We start from the raw sequence: 20,932 nt of genomic DNA on the forward strand, positions 1-20,932 counted from the left end.
CTAGAGCAAAGGAACAGATTCTCCCAGTCACACTGCATATTAAACACTGCAATAAACGCTGCATATGCAAAGACGCATGAATGTGTGTATGTCCGAGGAATGCGTGCATGTGTGTGTGTGTGTTGTTCAGTGGCTGATGAGGTGTCAGGAGGAAGTAAATTGCCTATCAAGAGAGCTCTGCCTATTATTATTTGTGTGCGTGTGTCAGAGGCCTTTGCGTGCTCGTCTGGCTAATTAGCAATCACAAGACTGCTTTAGTGCACACCAATGTGTGATGACCTGGGAAAACCGCAACAAGACACGCTAACAACATGGAGGAGAACGACTATCCTGCATTTACTCCTTGATCCGTTTGAATGAAAGAAGACTGAGGACAATGAGACAACGGGAGGGTGCAGCAAGGTGGAGACTATGGAGTATCATATTCGGTGCGGCGCGATTGAGTCGTGCAAAAACGCAAAGCGTCCGATTGCAAGTTAAACATCTCTGTTGGACGCACGCTAATTGAATGCATGCACATATGTGGGTATGTGTGCGTGGGTGTTGAGTTGAGAGAGTGCGCAAGACGTTTGTTAACCTACCGGTTTACGATGTATATTAAACCGGCAAACACACACGTACGTACGTACGTACGTACACACGCATGCACACACACGCGTGTACTCAGCAGGTGAGCATAGCTGAGTTGACACTTTGTCAGCACTGTGTAATTTGACATAATGAATGCAAGCATCGTTACTGCTGTTAATTGGCCATACTAATTATACTCGGAGGATGTCATTAGATGGAAACTGATGCCAACTGTGTGTGTCTGTGCGTGTGTGTTTTAGTGCAGTGTGGGGCAGTGCAGGTGTGTGTTTGTCTTAAAAGGGGCTGAGTGGTAATCCAATTCACATTCTTGTCAAAAAAAAAAAAAATCTGCAAAGTCATCTCATCGATGATTGTAAATGACTTGATCAATTACATTCATCTCTGTGGAATTTACAAAACCAATTCATTACAAAAAAAAAAAAAAAAGATGGCCACACTACAATAAAGAATCACTAATGGGCATTTCCGGGTACCGATAGTATTAGCTAACATACTAGCCTAAACAAGAGCTAGCGCGCACACTATTAGCGCCCGTAATCAAATTCTTGGCTATGGTCTTGCAAATCCACTCATGACAGCCCACTTATGTTGAACACGAGCAGAGCTGCAGCCTTTTAGTTTGGCCTCTCCGAAGAAGCGCGTAAAAGCTTCATCACGGGCCGCGCTGATGAAATTAGCGCCTATTAGCGCCCCCGAACCCCATCCCCCGCCCAACCCTTCCTGCCCCTTTGCTCGGCCCACTCCCACTTCCTCGCCGCGCTCTCACTTGGAGTAGTGTGTAGATTTAATTTGCCGCCACGACTCAGGAGCCACTTAGCAATATCTCGCTGTGTGCGCGAATTGATTGATTAGGCCTTATCTTGTTATCTGGCTCTGTGGTGGTTTGATAGGCCTGTTTGTTCTCTCACGCCTTTTCTCTGTATCTTTTTTTGGCCTCATGTAATTTCACGCCCCCGTGTATGTGTGTCGGCCCTCCAGCCTCTCGGTCTACTTTCTCCCTGTAAATGTGGGAATCGGACACCGATTAGGAGGGATAGCCTTGCAAGATCAGAATTAGGAAATTACACGGTTACGTCGTTGCGGACCACCACCCCCCACTTTATCCCCACGCATGCCTCTCCTGCCACAGAGACAATATTGTAACGGAGAATGTGCTTGAATTGCTTTGTTCCTGATGGCTGTCTCCAGAGCTGATGTTGTTCCTGCTCAAGGGAGTTGGTACTTCGACAATATGAGCCAATTTATTCCTAAATATGGTGGATGGTTACTTTCGAAACATTTGCATTAGCGGAGCAGACATGAACGGCCGTCAGAGAGCGCAGAGGCTTAAAAAACTACTGCTGTTCCTCATCAGCATTCACAGCAAAATAGAATTCGGACTTAAAACCACAAAAAAAGAATAAAATCCAAAATTCGCCAGCACCGAATGCATCCTTAAATAGATGGGCGTGACTTTGAGGTGAAATGTATTTTAGGTGGAAAAGGGCACACAGAGGTGAAGACTAAAGATGTTTTCTTCAACGTGCGCCAACACATGACTCCCAGCAGAGACCAGCGAGCCCCCCACATCATTAACACCTCCCGCCGTGCTCCGCCGGGCCTCAACCGACCGGGGACCGCCATGGCAAAGAGCGAAGACGAAGGAAAATGCTAGAAATGCATGCTATGTGCTGTATGTGCGATTCCCCCCGACTGATCCTCACATATTTGCAAATGAGTCAAGAGCAATTAAGTGTGCCTGACGGTAAACAAACAGAACAGCTTAAACATGGTGGACATCCGGCAGAAGAACGTCAAGACAAGGAGGGCGACACAAAGCCAGGAAAGAGGGATGAGGAGGAGCAAGAAGAGGTAATCATCAAGTCCCAGCAGACAGATCGAAGCTGAGTGGATTCTATCGTACAGCATCTCTCATTTGTATGCTAATTTACGCTATTAACACACACACACGCACGCACACGCACACAGGGCAGGAGCTCAGGGCGTGGCTTAATAAATACTCTCTGATTGCTGTTTGTTCTTGAGATGATGCTTTGTATTGTGGTGTGTACGTATGAAATCCTACTAAAGAATTTTATTTTGTGTGAAATCCAATAGGATTTGCATCACGTCGGATCAAATTCTGCACATTTCGTATTAGATTTGACTGAACTGGTTCATAAATGAAACCTTCTAAAGCCGTTGTATTTTTTTTTTTTTTAAATGTAATACTAAACACACTTTCTTGTATGAAACATTATATTTGTTGTATCAAATCCTTTGTTTTATTTTGAAAAGCAACCCAAAGTCAGAGTGACTTTCTGAAAATTACATTTTGGCATAATCTGAAAGAATTCTCTCGACTCCTCAGTACGGCAGTAATATTAGTCGCTCTCTGCAGAGGATAAAGAGGATATGCCTGTGATGAAGTGAATAATAATAATAAATAAAATAAAAAGATTAAGGTTTTGTTTACTGACATATAAAGACAAAACATACTGTTTAGTGATGTGCATTCACGCTTTGATTTGTGTCTAAAATTAAATGTTTACTGAAGCATGTTGGTAAGCTTGAAACTATCGCGATTAAGTTTGAGGCCTGAGAAATGTTGCCGATTCACGTCACTCGCATAGCTACAAAAGAAAAATAGCAATTCTTTAAGAAGCTTAAAATGTGTGTACACGCCATGCTCACATCTTGACACACACTAATCATCACTTGACTGCCTCGTGTCACACACACTTAGAGAAACACAAAGACTAAGATGTCAAGCGAAATTCTCAAAGGATTCTCTCGCTGTCGACGTGTGTGTATGTACAGACCTCATACGAAGGGTTGCCACGGGCGACATCCACAGGTCCATATGGACTTTCTTCGGCCGTAATGGTTTTTCCAGGGCTGCCGTGTTAAGGCACAAACTGGGGGGAGGAGGATGGGGGAGATAATGGAAAAAAATTGTCAACTTTTTAAACCACAATCTTCTCCCAAGAAAAAAAGTGATTTACTAACCAGTGTACCGTGGCAAATTAGCTTCCTCCAATTTCTCTGGTCGAAAAAGTCTTTCCAGTGGTGCCTTTACAACAAACAGGGCAGTTTGGTTAGGGAACATATCTCAAAGTAAATTACTTAACACAAAAACAGAGATTACACTTTGTATTTAAAAACAAACAACAAAAGATTGCTTAATCTAAAATTCCATAATACAGTCTACCAAAGTTGGATCTAACTCTATGCGGCAGTTACAATACTTGACAAATGTACAGACAGGCATATATTTTTTTTATCATTTGAGACAAACGACAACTATATTGCAGATTACAGTCACTAACAGCTCACACCATAAGAAGCCACAATTAATCACGATTGGCTGTTTAATTCCTTGGCTCAGGTGGCACTGACGTCTTAAAAAGCACTTATGTGAAAAGGAAGGTTTTACAGATTTGTGATTCAAACCCCAGAAAGAAAAAACTTATGTCTCAGTTGGAATTGATTTGATTTTCTTACCTTAATGCCTCGAAAAAAATGAGGGCCCAGTGGACAGCTCCATGACAGTAGTCCAAAAAACAACCAAAACAATCGGCTGCCGTTGCACGCAGAATGACACCACATTTTTTTCTTAATTAAAATTGATTGAGAATTCTATTAATTGACATAGAAGGTCATAAACTTCTTCTTGGTGCAAACAAAACACCCTTGTTGCTAGGCTAACGGTGTGCCCGTAAATATGTTGTGTTTAATCATTCAAATCACCTGTGTATTTTTTTTTCCAGGTATTAAAACAATGCCGCATCACGTGGTCCGGTACGGTTTTAATGTAAAATCCATCCCTTGGCTCACAAGGTTGGAAAATACTTCTCTAAAATGAATGCATGAAAAAAACAATTGTTTTACAAAACGCGATGCAGTCGGCTAATGACTCATTGTTGATTCTTTAAGCGCTAACCGGCGTGGATGAAAAGGCACATGCTGCCCTCTACTGGCAGAGAACGTCATCGCAACATGTTCACTTAGCAATAAAATTATAATTGGATTGTGTGAAAATATTTCATGTTAATTATTGCGGTCGTAATTTATAGTGGTGCAGAATCAACTACAACTAAGATATGTTTTCCTCTCATAGTTTTTATTTTACCAATACCCGATCCAAGCACCAGCCAGGACAGAAACATAACTATTACTTATATATAAATCATAGCACATTACAAACACAGGTCAGTTTAACCATATTAGGATAAAAACCTATTCAAGTTACATCTTAATATTAGCGTCCCCAATCTTATTAAAAAGGTAAATATACAATAAATACCATGTTTAACTACAACTTAGCAGGCGGTAAACATGGAAAATGCTGCATCAGAGCCTACGCACATTTTAAATTATTTCAGATCCAATATGGATCACATCAGCTAGCCCATATCTGATTTGACAAAGCAGATTTTTTTTTGTCAAGTTAAAAATTAAAAAAACAAGTCGGTAAAAAGATGTTCCATGATCTATCTATCTATCTATCTATCTATCTATCTATCTATCTATCTATCTATCTATCTATCTATCTATCTATCTATCTATCAAGTAGATTAAGAGTGTAAGCGGATTAAAATGAACTGAAGCCATCAACACGAGTATGTCATTAACTTCTCATGCTGCGAAAGACAACACACACACACACACACGAACACACACGTACACAACAAGTTGTCCATTGAGTCAGTGGTAGGGAGGAGTAACACTGAAAGTACCACAAGAGGGCAGCAAAGGAGTTTACTGCCAGGTGTCAGGCCTCCTTCTTGCTCCCCCAGGTGAACAGTTTGGATATGGAAGACTTTTTCTTTGGTTTGTCTTTTTTTACACCTGGGAGAGGACATATGGACACATTTAACAACACACTGAAAAGCGACACAGTCCCGCATTTAGCGCAACCATTTGTCAACACTCTTCATCTGCAATACAGAGAAACCATATTCACAAAAAGAAAAAGAAGCAAGGTACTATTTTGGACTGGTCACTTATCATCCGCCAATCGCCCAAAAAATGGAAAAAAAACACTCGTGAATCTGAAGTTCTAAAATCTGGTGAAATACTTACTAAAATTCTCCATCAATTTGTTCAGCTCCTGGTCCTCCTCTTCCTCTCTGATAGAACAAAACAGAGAAAAACAAAGTTGTGATTTAAGCTCTGTCAACAACATTGTGTCAGTGGTGTTTGTTCGCAAGCTTACCTAAGCCTGTCTTCGTCCAAACCTTCTACAATGGCATTGCGGCCGTTGACGATCTCCACCAACTTGCTCATCAGCTCTTCTTCTCGCTTGCGTTCAAACGCCGTTTTCAGATGCTCTGTGAACCAAACGACACATTTTTCAGTCTTGAGTCACAGCGGGAGTAAAAAAAACAAAGTGAAAGGTGTTTGGTTCCTCACCTGGTTTTTCAATAAGCTTCCGGAGCTCCTGCTCAACACTTGGCTGCTGTTCCTCCAGGTCTTGGGTTTTACCGCTATACAAATACACATAATAGTCAAGCAGGAACTGATGTACGGAGAACTTCTGGCCAAAAATCTGTCGGACTAATCATTCGACTCGCCGGCGTCTCACATGTAGACGAGCTCAGACTCCCGCCGCATGGCCAGCTGCTTGTTCCTGATCAACGTGAACCATTCCACCATCAGCTCGTCCATGAGGGAGTCATCCTCGCCTTCTGAAACGCAAACGGCTAGTCAGTCGTACATATATAGGGAGTATAAAAAGTCCGCACACCCCTACGCAACTGCCAGGTTTTTGTGATATAAAATACATAAATAGACCAAGGGTAAGGATTTGACTGAAATTTGACACTTGATTGCGGCAACGAACCGTCTTCGCTGTGCCGGAGTTTGGCCTCCAGCTCCACCCCTCTCTTCTCCAACTGGTTGAGATTATCTTCGATCTCCATCAGCTCCTTCATGATGGCCTCTTTGGGAATGAAGTCGGGCTTCGTCTGCACGTGAGGGCAGTCAGTGGTAAAGAAACACAGTGACACGTGGCTACTGGTGATTACGGTAACCCCATCGTTAACTCAGAAGCATCCAATCCCAACAATTTTCCCTTTAAGATACCTTCAAGACGTTTGATCCCGACGATGTTGTCGTGTTTATGGGGTCACCATTACGGATGCCTGAGAAAGCAAAGAATGAGAAAAAAACAATGCAGGGACTTTATTACACAGTAACAGGAGGACCCCGAGCTGCAATATAGCATCTGCTGATTTGGACCTTGGGATGAAGGAGGGTTCACGGGTCTTAGAGACACCTCGGACAACTGTGAGACTCCGGCGTTCTTAGACGGTACTTCAGTGGAGGACTGAGCTGTGTCATCCGATCTGTAGCAAAAAAAAAAAAGGGGCCAACATTATCTATCAATTTCATGACAGAAAGGAATATGTAAAAAATGTAAAAACTATATAGAAAAAAACAAACAAAACAAAAAAAAAAAAACATCAAGAGTCACAAATAAACAAAAAGGCTTACTTTGTCTCTTTAGGGACAGGTTTGAGCATGGACCTCCAGTCGGTGGGCATCTCTGTCTCTGTTGAACGAGAACATATTTGTGTCAAATGATATGAAGGTAATCCTCAATAAATATTTTAAAGCCATCCTAATGTCAGAACGGTCAAGTTGAAACCTGAAGTGTTGGGTGGTGCTGGTTTCGAGCCCCCGAGGCTTCTTTCTGGAGTTCTGCCTCTGAGTGGGCTCGTGTCGGAACCCTGCGGCTGGAAGTCGGAGAGGATGGACGGGTTGACTTTGAGCTTCACCCTCCCCCTCCTCGTCTCCGTCTCCTTGGTTCCAGTCTGGACCGGAGTTGTGCTTAAGAAAGGGGTTGAAAGGAGTGTTAAGATCTTCTCCACCGGAAATCAACAGCATCAAGTATCAGTTGGGGTCCTTACGCTGAATCCCTTTTCTTGGCCGGCTCTGCCTTTGCTATTTGCTTACTATTGTTGTTTTCTTCTTTTGAGAGTTTCTTCGCGGTGTCCGCCGCTTTTGCTTTACCATCCCCACCGACTCCAGGTTTCTTATTACCTCCTTTGCCCTCACCGAAATGCTCCTGCAATCGACTTTTGCCCGTATTGGCAATATTTACAATTGCAACATTACTACCCTGATTTTCATCGTGCGTCTTCACACCCGCTTTGTCGTTGTTAACGTCCACCTTAGTGTGAATTATAACCACCTTGGGGACATTTCTCGGCACAGATTGATCTCCTTGGGCTTTCTTAACGGGATCCTCAGACTTGAACTCTTTCGGGGCGATATCTGCAGTCTTGGTTGCGGGTTTCTTGTCGTCGCGCTCTGCCTCAAAGAACCTCATTTTGGACTGGATGGTCTTGGCCGCGGTGGCAGATGTCCGAGGCGCTGCAACGGGCTTGGTGGTGATGGCAGCGGGTGTCGTCAGAGTTGTGTCGGGAATACTGGGTCGGTTAGTGACTGGAGAAGTCGGACTCTGCGTAGCAGCCATGATGAGGTTCAAAGCAGCTTTATGTGGAGATGAAGTTCTGCCAGAGATACTGGAAGGGGGGCTTGGTTTGTGGGGGTTTGAAGCAGCTCTATGCGGAGAGGAAGTTCTGCCGGAGATGCTGGAAGGGGGGCTTGGTTTGTGGGGGTTTGAAGCAGGCCTATTAGGAGATGAAGTTCTGCCAAAGATGCTGGAAAGAGGGCTGGATTTATGTGGGTTTGAAGCAGGCCTATTAGGAGATGAAGTTCTGCCGGAGATGCTGGAAGGGGGGCTTGGTTTCTGGGGGTTTGAAGCAGGCCTATTAGGAGATGAAGTTCTGCCGAAGATGCTGGAGAGAGGGCTGGGTTTCTGGGGGTTTGAAGCAGGCCTATTAGGAGATGAAGCTCTGCCGGAGATGCTGGAAGGGAGGCTTGGTTTCTGGGAGTTTGAAGCCGGCCTATTAGGAGATGAAGTTCTGCCGGAAATGCTGGATGGGGGGCTTGGTTTCTGGGGGTTTGAAGCAGGCCTATTAGGAGATGAAGTTCTGCCAGAGATCTTGGATAGCGGGCTGGGTTTCTGGACTAGCGATGAGGGGCCCAGTCTGGGTGGCGCCGTAGGCGTCACCGTCACAGTGTTGCTTTTGGTGAGGCCTGTCGAAGGAGGAACACTCGAAGGAGCATCCCTTAGGTGTGAACTTATGATTGGAGGGGCCAGTAACCTAGGAGATGAGTGGTTTAGAAGACAGAAACAGGAAGCAATATCAGGAACACCTGCACAGGCGAATGCGCGACAACAACAAAAATACCATCCTATCGGGTCAGATATGATCAATAAGTCTTACCTTGCGCAGTTCCTGTGGTAGAGCTTCCCGTCAATTAGGTGTCGTTGCACCAGATGAACGTGTTTGTTGCAGGACACACACTTGTTACTCAGAGTTCCTATTTCGTTGGATTTCTCAGCAGACACGTCCTGAGGAAGGTTAGGAGGGCTTGTATACATTTGTGTGACATTTTCAATGGCCACACCTTTTGGTATCGGTTGTACCTGTCGAACGGTTCTGGGTTGTCTCGGGCGGGGGAGAGGTGCTGCGATGTTCGCTAAAGACGGTGGGTTGTTCTCCTTGGCAGGCTTGGATGAAGGGAACACCTTCGACATCACCGGCGCGTTCTTTTTCCCGGACGGCCCATCGGCGAGTGGCTCGGCGGGACGCTTTACCGCCGCCACACCACCAACTGGGGAAAAACACAGATGTGTGAGACATGATGAAGATGATGGGAAGAGAACTAGAGATAGGCGGTGATACTCACTTGGGGAGCGTCCGTGGAAGTAGTTGTAGTACTGCGAGACGTATGTGAGGATACTGAGGCGGTCCGGAACTTTGAGCGCCACCATGTCTTCCGCATCCAAGAGAGCAGGAATTCCCAGCTGCTCCTCGGCGACCCGAAAAGCCTGCAAAGATCAGCAGCAGATTGTTCGGAGGAAAGTAGACTTCAAAATGACTGCTATTTTAATTTTTAGTCAGTTTCTAATTTACAGGCAAGAATGTGATCTCCATTATATGATTTTGTGACATCTATTGATTATGTTTTGACGATCAAACTATTTTTTTTTATGAACGTCTGCATGGGGCTGCCAGATGTTGTAGGGTGGTGCATGGGTTTGGAAAAGCTGTTTGAAAACTTCAGATGTTACAAATGAAGAAAGTCAAGCTCCAGCAATGATCATAAATCATTAACCAAGAACATTAAGAACACGTTGTAAAAACTGATTAAGTTTGCTTTGACAGATGGAACACTGTCCACACTTACGCAATGAACACAAGAGACATTTTAGTATCCCACAGTCCTGACAGATCCGAAGCGAAATAGCAGGAATGCACCTGTGCGGCCAAAGCGTTTACACTTTTTTTTTTCGCAAAACATGTTTAAACACTTGAAATCTCATGAAGCGCTCCCAACCTTTGACATTCCTCCGGAAAATAAATAAAAGCACCCCTACTAAGTCATGTCATTTGAAAATGACAGAATGACCGGTTGGAGTTCCTCAAGGTTCCGCGCTTGAACCAATGTCATTTTAAAAGTAATTCATTTTAAAAGCCAAAAGATGGGATGCGTGTCGAATTGTGATATTTTAGATTCGAGATGATAGTGTGGGGGTTAGGGTTAGGGTTAGGGTTAGGGGGGGGGGGGGGGGGGCGACTCATGCTAGATGTTGGCATACTCTTACCAGGTTGTTGTTCTCGTAGACATTTTCTTTCTTTAATGAGTCGAAATCGCTGCAAGAGGGGGAAAGATAATTAGTAGGTATTACCTAACAACTGCCAACTTCCTCATCTGTTCATTCGAAAAGATGAATCTGCCTTCTTGAGTCATGCTCAAGCACCTCATGACAATGACTGACTTTAAACACAGTTAAATCCTTAGTCTGGGATTATCGTAACATTTTGCGTGAGATCACTGAAGCAAGGCAATGTTTTGTAGTCTGCGACAAACACGTTTGAGGGAGATGTTGAGACAAGCCCTTGATATCTAGAAAAAAAATGTATAAAATGAAACAAGGAGCACATCTTACGGTTTTCTACAAACACAAATTCATTAAAAGTGAAACGCCTTGACCCTAAAACACATATTTTACTCCATTCCTATTCAACACAGTCAAGTTTCAACAAGTTGGTTTCATCTTGGGAAAAACAAAAGCACCAACCCACATGGCGGTCCCCAGGGTTGTGTACTTTGCCCAATGCTTAAATTATAAAGCGATCTAAATCAAGACTTGTTTGGAAAAATAAAAATGCCTTTACAGAGAAAACTAGAATGCCATAAATCAACATAAAACAAGGACCTCTGCCAAGGCTAAACAATGTGACTCATCATCACCAGGTTAATACGCCTCCATTCCAGACCAATAGGTATCGGTATTGTGTACAAGTGGGTGTGAACTTTAATGTTTTTTTTTTCCCTTTACATTTTCTCACTCCATTTGAAATAGATATATGCACTTTCTACTCATTACTTCACCAAAATGAGGTTGTTACCACGATAAAAAAAAAACAATAGTAGGAAGGGAAAGTCAATCACAGATAAGATTTGGAATTATTGACTGATAGGGAAGTTAAACTAGGGTGTGATCAGTAAGCATTAACACTGATAATACAACCGACTTGAAATACAGTATTCAAGCTAGTTATATATATTTTCCGTGTTATCATTGGGTAGTTTGGCTTTTTTTTTTTTTTATCACATCACAAAGCTATCTTTTGATGGGATGAAAGCCAATCGTCCCGATTCACAAAAACTGTGGAACTACTTTGTATGCAAGTGTTGTTTATTGTGTCGTTACCAAAACAAGGACTGCATATAATTGCATTTTTACTTTATCCCAAATGACGTTGTTGAGTCCGTTTTTGTTCCTAATATATCCAGTTGGACCCCATTTACCAAACAAAGTCATTCTACTTAATTACACAAAGCTAATACTCTTCAAAACTTTAGAAGTAGCTCAGCCAGTTGAGCTTCTTCCTCATTTTTAAGTAGCAACGATCCCAAAGTTAGTCGACTTAACTGCCCTCATGTTTTATGTCGTACTCACATGAGATCCGGTCTGTGTTTGTGAATGATGGCACAGAAAGCCAGGCCGTCGCGGAACGACGTGGTCATGTTAGTGACAGTCACATCCCGGTAGCCATCACACTGGACCCGGCACCACTGCTGGAGAGCCTTTACCGCCGACATCCCGCAGGGCTCGGTGGCAGCTCCGCCGCGGACTCCCTATCCACGGTGGTGGCTCCCCTCCCCCGACTTCCCCTGCTAAAACCGCGGGGCTTGCCTACGTCCACAATGGAATAGACTCGTGAAACTTTTTTGTTTTTCCTCCACGGCCACGCTGGAGCATGAGGGTTCCTGAGTATGGACGATGCTGCGCCCTCGACCAGATATCGACCAGACAGTGGACACCTGTGGAAGGTTGGTCGTGACGTCCATGTAGGCGTGGCTTAATTTGCGCATGCGCATACGAATTTACTGTCAAATGTTTTTTTCCACTAAATAATAAACACAAGTTCGTAAAGCAAATTTGTGTGGTTAAAATCACATGTAGTTATCTTTGTATTAAGTTTAATTTTACTGTAAACTTAATCAAGGACTAACAATAAACAACTTTTATTAGGACTTAATATGTCCCAAACTGCTGGCTGTTGTTAAATTCTCTCCAACATTTTTGCTTGCAATTTCTATGTTAGTAAACAAGGCACAATCAGCCTGTCCTGTCTTGTCTGCTGGGTGTGTCAGTTTCACACTCGTGCAGCATCATTTTTTGGCCCGTGATAAAGCAAGGAGGTGCAAGATAGCTACCGTTTTTTTCCATGTATAATGCGCAAAATGTAACTAATTTATTGTCCTAAAATCTGGGGTGCTCATTATACATGGGTACAATTATTATTATTATTTTATATAGCAAGACACGTCAGCTATATAACAGTTCAGTTCTCTACCTAAATGCGTATTACAGGTAATATTTTATTTCACAACACTTTGCCTTGTTCCTTTCTTCTCTGCTGTTCACTTCAAACACGCTCCATACGAACACAATGCTCTCGTATCAGACGCTTGCTCGATCACCTGCTCGTTTGCTGTCACAATGTACCCTACACAAATCCGAAACATTTCTTCGCTATCGAGTTTGCTAGCGCATGCGCAGTGATACTGACCGGCAGAATAACATCCGGTCGTTCCCAAAGATGATCTTTTTTCTGAAATAATTTTACATTTACGGACTTAAGAGTGAAAATTTGGGTGTGTATTATACATGGGTACAGGCTTTTTTCCAGCATCGACATGGCATTTTTAGGGTGCGTATTATGCACAGGGGCGCATTTTGCATGGAAAAATACGGTACTAAACCAGCCGTGCAGATTTCACACTGATATGGTGCATATTTTGTTAATAAAAAAAAAAAGTAGTGGGCTCATTAAAGGAGAGATGGAGAATTTACAAAAATACAGGGGGAAGTCAAGAAAAAAATCTTAAACATTTTATGTGGCCGGTTTAACAAACCTAAGAATTACCTAACAATTTTATTAACCGTTTAACAGTCAATTAACTGGAGAGATTTCTCTTACCCCAGGTTCCTTAATTTGAATTTTGCCTTCTCAATTTAGAGTAGTTTGAGGTTCTTTTCTCGGGGTTAGGGTTTCTTTATAATTATAAATATCGGTTTGTGGCCATCCGACTGCTGCACAGAGCTAACCTGAACTTCATCTCCAACATGAGAGGCCCCAGCCCACAATAGCTTCACGATAATAAGCTTAAAGTGACATGTCTGACCACGATGTAACAGAGATTTGCTTTGGCGACACATTAAAGACTTGTATGACACGTGAGCCCAAACTGTGATGAACAATTGTCACCTCATGATTTTTCTACCATTGTAATCACTGACAGCATAAAGATTTTTTTTTAGCGGATTCAATATGCCATCCTCATGCTGCGAGCACAAAGACTGAAAGTATGCGCCTGATTGTTATGTTTGTGTCAAGTCTCAAGACCGCAAAGCGCCACGTTTTGAAAGGAAAGCATTCCACGACAGACACGAAAAGAGGAAATCTGTTTTTAGGTGATTTTTATGACTCCCAAAATGTCTCATGCCTATTTTTGGGGGAGAATTTATGCTAATCTACCCCCCCTCCCTTTAATGGAGCACTACGCAAGAATACAGTGATTGTAGACCAAAGCCCCCCGGCACCCTCCCACACAAATAACTAATCCGCCCAAATCCACACAGGAAATGCCCTTGTCAGAGGAAAATGCTTTTAGACAGACCCCTGCTGCTCTTTTCTCTCTCTCTTTATCCCCGCCCCCCTATGACCAACGAATGAGTGATTTACGATTCATCTGGAAATAGTTAGCATGTGAATGGACTGGCTTGTGTACAGCTTTTTAGCATGGGGACTTATATCTAGTGGTTGAGAGTCTTATTTTTTATTTTTGTTTTTGGAAGACCAACACCGACATGGACAGCCACATCGGTATTTTTCTCTGACAATACGGTGAAACGGCAAGAAGTGAATAATATGTAATAAAACGTTTCTGAAATGTCCCCCTAAGAGTTAAAGGTTAAAACTACAAATGTTGATGTTGAAGTGGGGGAGTGAATAGAACAACTGAAAATGGTCATTTCTGTTATTCAAATACTTTAAAACCAAATTTTATTGCTGCACCACGCTACGCAAACAAAACCGGCCAACATGACATTTTTCAGGTACCAAACAGTATTTTGCAGGTAAATGCAAACGAAATCACAAGATACCAGTGTTCATCTCATAAATTAGTGCAAAAGTAGCAGCAGCGCTGACAGTTGTCTCCGGGTTACTGCTTATTGCCGCTGCTGTGGAGAAATCTCAAAGCCGTACTTGCATTAAATCCAAATTAAACAATGTATTTTTGTTTTTGTGCATTTATGTGCACTGACAGATGCGTTTGGACATTTATTAAAACCTTGCCAGGAATGCACCAGCAATGAAGTTATAGGGTGCTTTGGTAAAACCATTCGCAACCCAGTCAACTAAAATTGGCAATAAAAAAAAAGTTGCCTGGATTTTTTTTTTTTTTGCTGCATTGAGTGTCTGTTTTTGTTTTTCTGTCAGTCCTTCAGGCTTACTTAGAGAGCCACCAGCAGCTACAGTAGAACAAAGCAAGCGGGTCGGTGGCGGGGCTCACAGCCAGCTGATGGTGAAGTTCTGATTGAGGTTAAGCTCGAGACCTGCGACTGTTAAAACCTGCCAGGATGCAGAGACAGTGAAGCAAAGATCAACAAGCTAGACTGCCTAAAAAAAACAAAAACTGCATTCCCAGGAAAGAGTGGAAGAGAATTGCAAACTTGTGTCTGAATAAAAGCATCCCCTCCACCTCACCTGGTTGCTCCTGTATGCAAAGGCAGCATCTTTGGAGTTGACCAGCACCTTGCTGGGCTTCTTCTTCACGCCGTAGAAAGACACCGACTGCACCGTGATCTGCGAGGCCTCCAAGTGGGTGCGGAGCACCTGCGAGCTCATCGTTTGCTACGGAACCAAGGGAGGAATCGGAAAGTCAGTTGCCATTTTTATTCCGTCCACTTTTGTAGTCTACCAAAATGCCCCACCCTTCACTTCAACAAAGCTCCTTTACACCAGGAAGTAGGCCTTCCTTTTTAGAACAGTTTTTTTGTTTTGTCTGGTGGGCGTGTACAAGGTTGTGACGATTGACCCGGTTCTGCAAGTTTCTGCCCAAGCACGAGTGCGTACGGTACCTGAGCCGCGCTGAAGACGATGTAGGCGTACTGGTTGTTCTCAAAGGTGTCGAGGCTCTCTCCGTCGTCCCAGAACAAATCGCCACAGGCGGTGCCGTTCTCCGATAACGCGGTGACTAGATGAAGAGGCTGCCCGCTGCTCACCCACAAAGTCAAGTTGGGAGTCTGTCAATTGCAATCGCATTTAAATCCTGATTGAGGTTTCACTCCCTGATTGGAATAAAAAGACCATTGTGATTACCTGCGTCGGAATAATAGATCCTTCCCTCAAATGCAGGTTGATCTTATCGAGGGGAGCAGAGAGTCGCACTTCTTCACCTGTGCCGTTTATCGAGTCGCCCTGGACGGGAGGGCGCGCCGGCGGACGTGTAAGAACTCCACGGCAAAGAGGCAAGAGCTCAGCGGTCGTCGCTTACCGTGTAGTAGTCATACCACAGACTCTTTGGGAAGTAACCCTCCACAAAGGAGACTCCATCTTCTAACACTGGAGTCACCAGTAGACTCCTCCCCCAGAGGAACTGCTTATCAATATTGTACGTTCTCGTGTCTTTTGGGAATCTATTGAGAGCATTGGGTGGGGTGGGGGGGGGCTATTTAAAATCTCTTTGCCTACCTTTTTCCCTTCCTTTTACTTACTCAAACATGAGCGGCCGAGCAACGGTGTGTCCCTTTGCGTGCGCGTGATGAAAGAGCGTGTAGAGGAGCGGGAAGAGAGAATAGCGTAGCAGCAGAGCTTGCTGCATGGCGACCCTGGCGAACGGGCTGAACGCCGTCGGGTCTTGTGGCTGGAAGCGGAAAAAGGAAACGACAACTCGATTCAGTCCGAGAGAAACAATCGCAAACCAATTAGCAGCGACATAGCACGGCCCCCGTGGTTAGCGACGATGCTTTGTGTTTTCGGAGCGCCGACCTTCATGTCGATGGCGTTGTGGTTGCGAGCAAACGGATAGAACGCGCCCAATTGGGTCCAGCGGATGCACAGTTCCTCCTCCGGCTGCTCGCTGAAGCCGCAGATGTCTGCTCCCACCAGCGGAATGCCCAGGAGGTTAAAAGTCAAGACACCTAAAAGGACATGAAACAGACAGAAGCTAAAATGGCCTTTCCTGGAACCGCCACTCTAAATGCCAGTTCAAGAAGGAACTTGAAGTATGGCTTCGTGGGTTTATTGCTGACCCGCTATGGAGGAATAAAGGTCCGGCCATTGACTCCTGTTGTCTCCCAGCCAATGGCCAGTGTACATGCCCTGACTGGGGAAGGTGGAGCGAGAGATCACAAAAGGTCTCTTGGCCAAGATCCTCCTCAGAGCGCTGGGAACGTGACAAGACGACCGATCAGAAGGCAGAATAAGACAAAGTGGGTTCGACTGGTTTCCTCAAACTGTACCGACTTTGCAGATGCTTTGCCTTCCATGAGTCCATACAGGCTATGAAGGTTGTAGTGTGTCGACTGGTTCTGTAATGCGGATGCGCACACTGTTTTGGCCTTCAGAACACCTCCGAGCACACCTAAAAGGGGAATCGGATGTCATGTGACTTGGAACGACATTACTCTGGGGTGATTCAACTCCTCCCACCTGGTGTGTACGGAGGATTATCCAGCTTGTTTGATGGGCAGCTGTTAGTGGATCCATCTACGAAATTTGATGGTTCGTTCATGTCCTAAACAAAATGACAGAGGAGGTCGGGTTAAACGACATGAGGAACATTTCTACACACCCAAAAAAAAAAAAAAATGTTGCTAGTTCATCCCTATATGATTGACAAAAGTATCTGGAAATCAGAATCAGCTTTATTGACCAAGTTTGTGATACTTACAATCCATAATCCATCAAATGGCACCTGCTCATGGAACCTCTTAAGATTCTCGTACCACCATTCGTGGGTGACATCGTTGGAGAAATCGGGAAATACCGTCACGCCCGGCCACACCTGGAAAAAAAGAGACCCGGTTTTTCTTTTCTTTGCGCCCCGTATTTGAAAGCATCCTCACCTTCCCAACGAGTGTTTTTCCTTCCGCGTCTTTGATGAAAACCCCTTTCTTGAGTCCTTCGTCGTACGGCCAGTAGGATCCTTCAGGCTGGACGCTGCTGATACCGACATCCTGAAGGCAAAGACCATCAGACTCTACCACAAAACAAGACGCGAGTACTCGAGGTCTGTCGCGCTTACAATGATCGGCACGTAGCGCTGGTTGTGAAGGTGCAGGTCCTTCACCATATCGGGGAGCGTTGAAAAGTTAGTCGGGTCAATAGTGAAGTCCAGAAACCGGTCCATGTGGTCGATATCATTCCATTGGACATCCTTGAAACCAAAGACAGGAAGAATGTTTTTTGTTTTTTTTAACGTCTTCATGGTTTACGACAGACTCTGCTAATTCCACACTACCTGAGGTATCCCATAGCTCCTCATGCGCTTGACCATCTCCCAGGTGGAGTTGCTGGAGTCATAGCCCCAGCGACACAGGTGGTAACCCAAAGCCCAGTAGATGGGCATCGCCGGACGACCTAAGGACCCCGATCATTGATTGAAATCAAACTCATGTGAGGTACGCATAATGAAAAATAAATAGCAGTATGTTTACGCCTGAAAAAGGACCAGGCACCAAAATGTATGACTCGGTGTCATTTTGAAGAAAAAAAAAAAAAAGAAGACCAACACACCTCTGCCACCTAAATGTTGCAAATGTGCAATCGCATTTTATTCTAGCGTCATTTTAAAAAAAGAAACAGACCTCACTATTTGAGATGATTACACGGCCCAAAGTTACCTATTACGTCCAGATACTGTTCAACTACCGATCCGGGATCGGGACCAAGGAAGACGTAAAAGTCGAGGATCCCACCGATTGTGCGCCAGGTGAGGGCCGGGGCAGGCTGCAGGACAACGTCTGAAGAAATAGAAAGTGGAAGTCAACGGAAAAAAAAAAGTGGCCTATTTGCGGCTGCAAATATGAACCCAATTACATTCAGAGTAAGTCTAGTTCCGTGCCTAACAGCAAGTTTTGAAACACGCTGACCCATTGCATTGCTGTTCAGAAGGAAGAACCCATGTGCATCGCTCTCCTTCTCCATTCCAAGATAAAAGGGATGAACTCCATACAGGTTTGTTTTTACCTGGGGGAAAAAAAGGGACATTATAGAGCGTCATCTACATCGGAAGCCCTCGGTGAAGTCCCATCACCATAGGAGGAACATCCCTGGCCCACATGGTGAGCGTGTTCCACTGGACGTCATGCAGGAAGCTCGAGCGGTGCTCCCCCAAGCCGTAGATGTGTTCGCTGGGCAGGGAGGTGGAGAACTGCAGGAACTGATCGGCGTAAAGGAGAGGGGCCACGGTGGTGTTCAGGCTGAAAGAAAACAAATAGGATCCACCCATGGAGAGATTATAAACTGGATGGATGAGACCGGACTGTACTTTGGTAGAACTTACAGGACAGCTCCTGTAGAGATCCTCCTCACGACGAGACCGAACGGCTTCTTGGAGAGCTCCACGCTGTAGTCGGGAGTTTCTGCCTTCTTGGCGACAGCGGGAACGGCAATGGGAACTTCGTAGCGTGGACTCGAAGGGTCTGTGATCTAGTCGGAGGAAATGGGGGCAGCCTTAAAATGAGCTCCACATTAAGGATGGGCAAGTCAAAATAAAAGCCTGGACAAGTGCTTCACTTACCCTGACCCGGAGCCTCGTCTCCGTCTCGTAGCGGACATCCAATTCCAGAGTCATAACATCTGCCGGGTAGTAAGTCTTCACGTCTTTGACCAGCGTAGCTCTCATCCCCAAGCTTGTGTCCTTCATGGACTCGATGGAGTAGGAGGGGAACTCCGGGGAATAGAAACACCAAGGAACACCGTTGCTTCCCGAGGGCTGAGCTTTAGAAGAAGCGGGGATGAAGCAACAGTTCCTGACTTCACACATCTCTCTGGTCACCACCACTTCTCTCTCCGGGTAACAGTCAAACCGCCACGCTTCCGGGATGAGCCCGCAAGTTCCCCGGGCCTCGGTGGCGTTGGCTTTGGCCGGCGGCGGGTGTCTGTGAGGCAGCAGGCTCGAGGGGCGGTGAAGCCAGAACATGGTGCCCAACAGCCAGCCGCCGCAGAGGAGAACAACCAGGCAGCCGATCACCAGGAGCCCCGTGGTGGCCGAGCACGGCATACGACGGGGGAGCAGAGAGGCGAATTCCGTGCGTGACGCCTTTGGAGGCAGAGAACATCATCGTTATTGAATAAATATTTTTATATTCCAATGAAAACATCTCATGACGCACGGAGGTGCGTGTTATTTGGCCGTTGGGGGGGGGAATAAACAAAACAAGCTTTACAGCTTAGTAAAATGGAGCAATATGAGTTGTTTTATTCAAAATAAGACACCTGGGAACTGTTTAAAATGGGGGAGGGGGTAAAGTTTAAAAAAGTAAAGCTTTCTCAATGGAAAATTTCATAATTTTTTGACTTTTTAAGGCCGCTAACAGACTTAATAATAACTTATTGACTCACTGGATTTTCGTCCTCTTCGACAAGGTGATTGACTTCAGATAGCTGGACATCTTCAGGTTTGAGGAGCTGATACGACACCATGACGCTCCCGCGTGTGGCTCTGAGATAACCGGCAGGTCAAAGTGCAATAAGAATGGCATTTCTCTTTTTGCACGTAGTTAGAAAGGTTTTTACAATAAATACAAAATTGACTATATCAATCATATCCCACACAAAAAAACAGAATGTGTACGTAGGGAGTGCAAGGAAGTAAAACTTTAATTAATTTCCTCCACCATTACTTGAATAATAATCCATGATAAAAGGTAAACATTACATACAAACATAAACAGAAAGACACACAATCACATGCAACATAAGACATTGGATCTTGAAACTTTATTTGCAAAGTTTCTTCTTTGCAACATTATATTAATGTTCTCATTTCATAGTATCTGCAGTCAGAATTATCTCAATAACTTGCCCTCACGAGGGTCGTGCTGGATCAAATGTTTCATACCAGCCATCTTTGCTTGCTCTTACCTTCGCATATTCCACATTTAATATCACGTAAAGACGACTTTAGACGTTTCCCAAAAATCCAACTAAAGTGGTTCCGTTGTAGAATTGTAACTCGACGTAATTGTAAATAATGATTACGATTTCAGCGGATAGTGGCTAGCTAGCTAACTCGATTAGCAACAGCGGCTAGCGTGATGAAGTACTAAACTTAATGAAAGTTGTCTTAACCTGCTCTTACCTGAAGGATAATGAGCATCCAAGTTAAGGCATGGGTATGAAGAAAAACATGTTTTACACTGATTTGGCAATGGCAGACACGGTCCAAGGTGTGTTCGATCAACGCTGACGCAATGTGCGTCTGTTTATTTGTGTGGTGCATTTAAAGGCATCGGAATTTTAAGATTCCGCTCGAGAAACCAAACCAATTCGTCCTGGTTGGATTTAAAATGGCTCTTGCTCTGTCAGCCCTAATCGAGAAACTTTACTGGGTATAAATTCTGTAGCTATAAAGATATTTTACGAATTAATTAAAGTTCAGTGGCGTTTCGATTTGCCCTTCTTTGACCCCTGTGATGCGTTCAGGAGTTGCTTCGGAATTTATGAAATCAAGTATTTTAAGTTGCTGCATTAAT

At 44.3% G+C, this 20,932-nt stretch overlaps 3 protein-coding genes across 7 annotated transcripts in view; all 3 read right to left on the bottom strand.

Moving 5' to 3' along the window:
* Positions 1-4,614, bottom strand: part of ubn1 (ubinuclein 1) — a 60,201-nt gene extending 55,587 nt beyond the window's left edge. For all 4 annotated transcript variants that reach the window (XM_061273768.1, XM_061273770.1, XM_061273767.1 and 1 more), the window contains exons 1-2: positions 3,580-4,614; positions 3,393-3,488 (exon numbers count right to left, since the gene is read on the bottom strand). The gene's annotated coding sequence lies outside the window, so the exon portion shown is untranslated. The remainder of the gene's footprint in view (positions 1-3,392; positions 3,489-3,579) is intronic.
* A 58-nt stretch (positions 4,615-4,672) lies between these two features.
* LOC133151036 (MICAL-like protein 2) lies at positions 4,673-12,023 on the bottom strand. 2 transcript variants are annotated; one of them, XM_061273766.1, is made up of 16 exons: positions 11,618-12,019; positions 10,256-10,304; positions 9,337-9,478; positions 9,074-9,261; positions 8,871-8,998; positions 7,485-8,747; positions 7,223-7,404; positions 7,069-7,126; positions 6,814-6,920; positions 6,658-6,716; positions 6,416-6,539; positions 6,158-6,260; positions 5,986-6,059; positions 5,789-5,903; positions 5,656-5,702; positions 4,673-5,421 (listed from the first exon to the last, which is right to left on the bottom strand). In XM_061273766.1, the coding sequence occupies exons 1-16, from the start codon at positions 11,758-11,760 to the stop codon at positions 5,345-5,347; spliced, it is 2,859 nt and encodes a 952-aa protein (XP_061129750.1). In that variant the 5' UTR covers positions 11,761-12,019; the 3' UTR covers positions 4,673-5,344. The 2 variants fall into 2 exon arrangements, 1 of the variants encoding a protein (XP_061129750.1); XR_009713853.1 differs by lacking the exons at positions 4,673-5,421; positions 5,656-5,702; positions 5,789-5,903; positions 5,986-6,059 and having other exon boundaries at positions 6,416-6,556; positions 11,618-12,023.
* Positions 12,024-14,214: 2,191 nt separating this feature from the next.
* Positions 14,215-20,532, bottom strand: gaa2 (alpha glucosidase 2). The gene is made up of 21 exons (XM_061274852.1): positions 20,322-20,532; positions 19,800-19,899; positions 18,976-19,497; positions 18,739-18,884; positions 18,490-18,655; positions 18,326-18,422; positions 18,077-18,196; positions 17,695-17,813; positions 17,479-17,610; positions 17,300-17,410; positions 17,125-17,238; positions 16,884-16,968; positions 16,698-16,815; positions 16,484-16,617; positions 16,221-16,372; positions 15,947-16,095; positions 15,727-15,868; positions 15,552-15,650; positions 15,311-15,475; positions 14,937-15,083; positions 14,215-14,801 (listed from the first exon to the last, which is right to left on the bottom strand). Exons 1-21 carry the CDS (start codon positions 20,336-20,338, stop codon positions 14,739-14,741), a joined length of 2,898 nt encoding a protein of 965 aa, XP_061130836.1. The 5' UTR covers positions 20,339-20,532; the 3' UTR covers positions 14,215-14,738.
* Positions 20,533-20,932: the final 400 nt, after the last annotated feature.

This window comes from Syngnathus typhle, linkage group LG3 (assembly GCF_033458585.1).
Source record: "Syngnathus typhle isolate RoL2023-S1 ecotype Sweden linkage group LG3, RoL_Styp_1.0, whole genome shotgun sequence".
NCBI lineage: Eukaryota > Metazoa > Chordata > Actinopteri > Syngnathiformes > Syngnathidae > Syngnathus > Syngnathus typhle.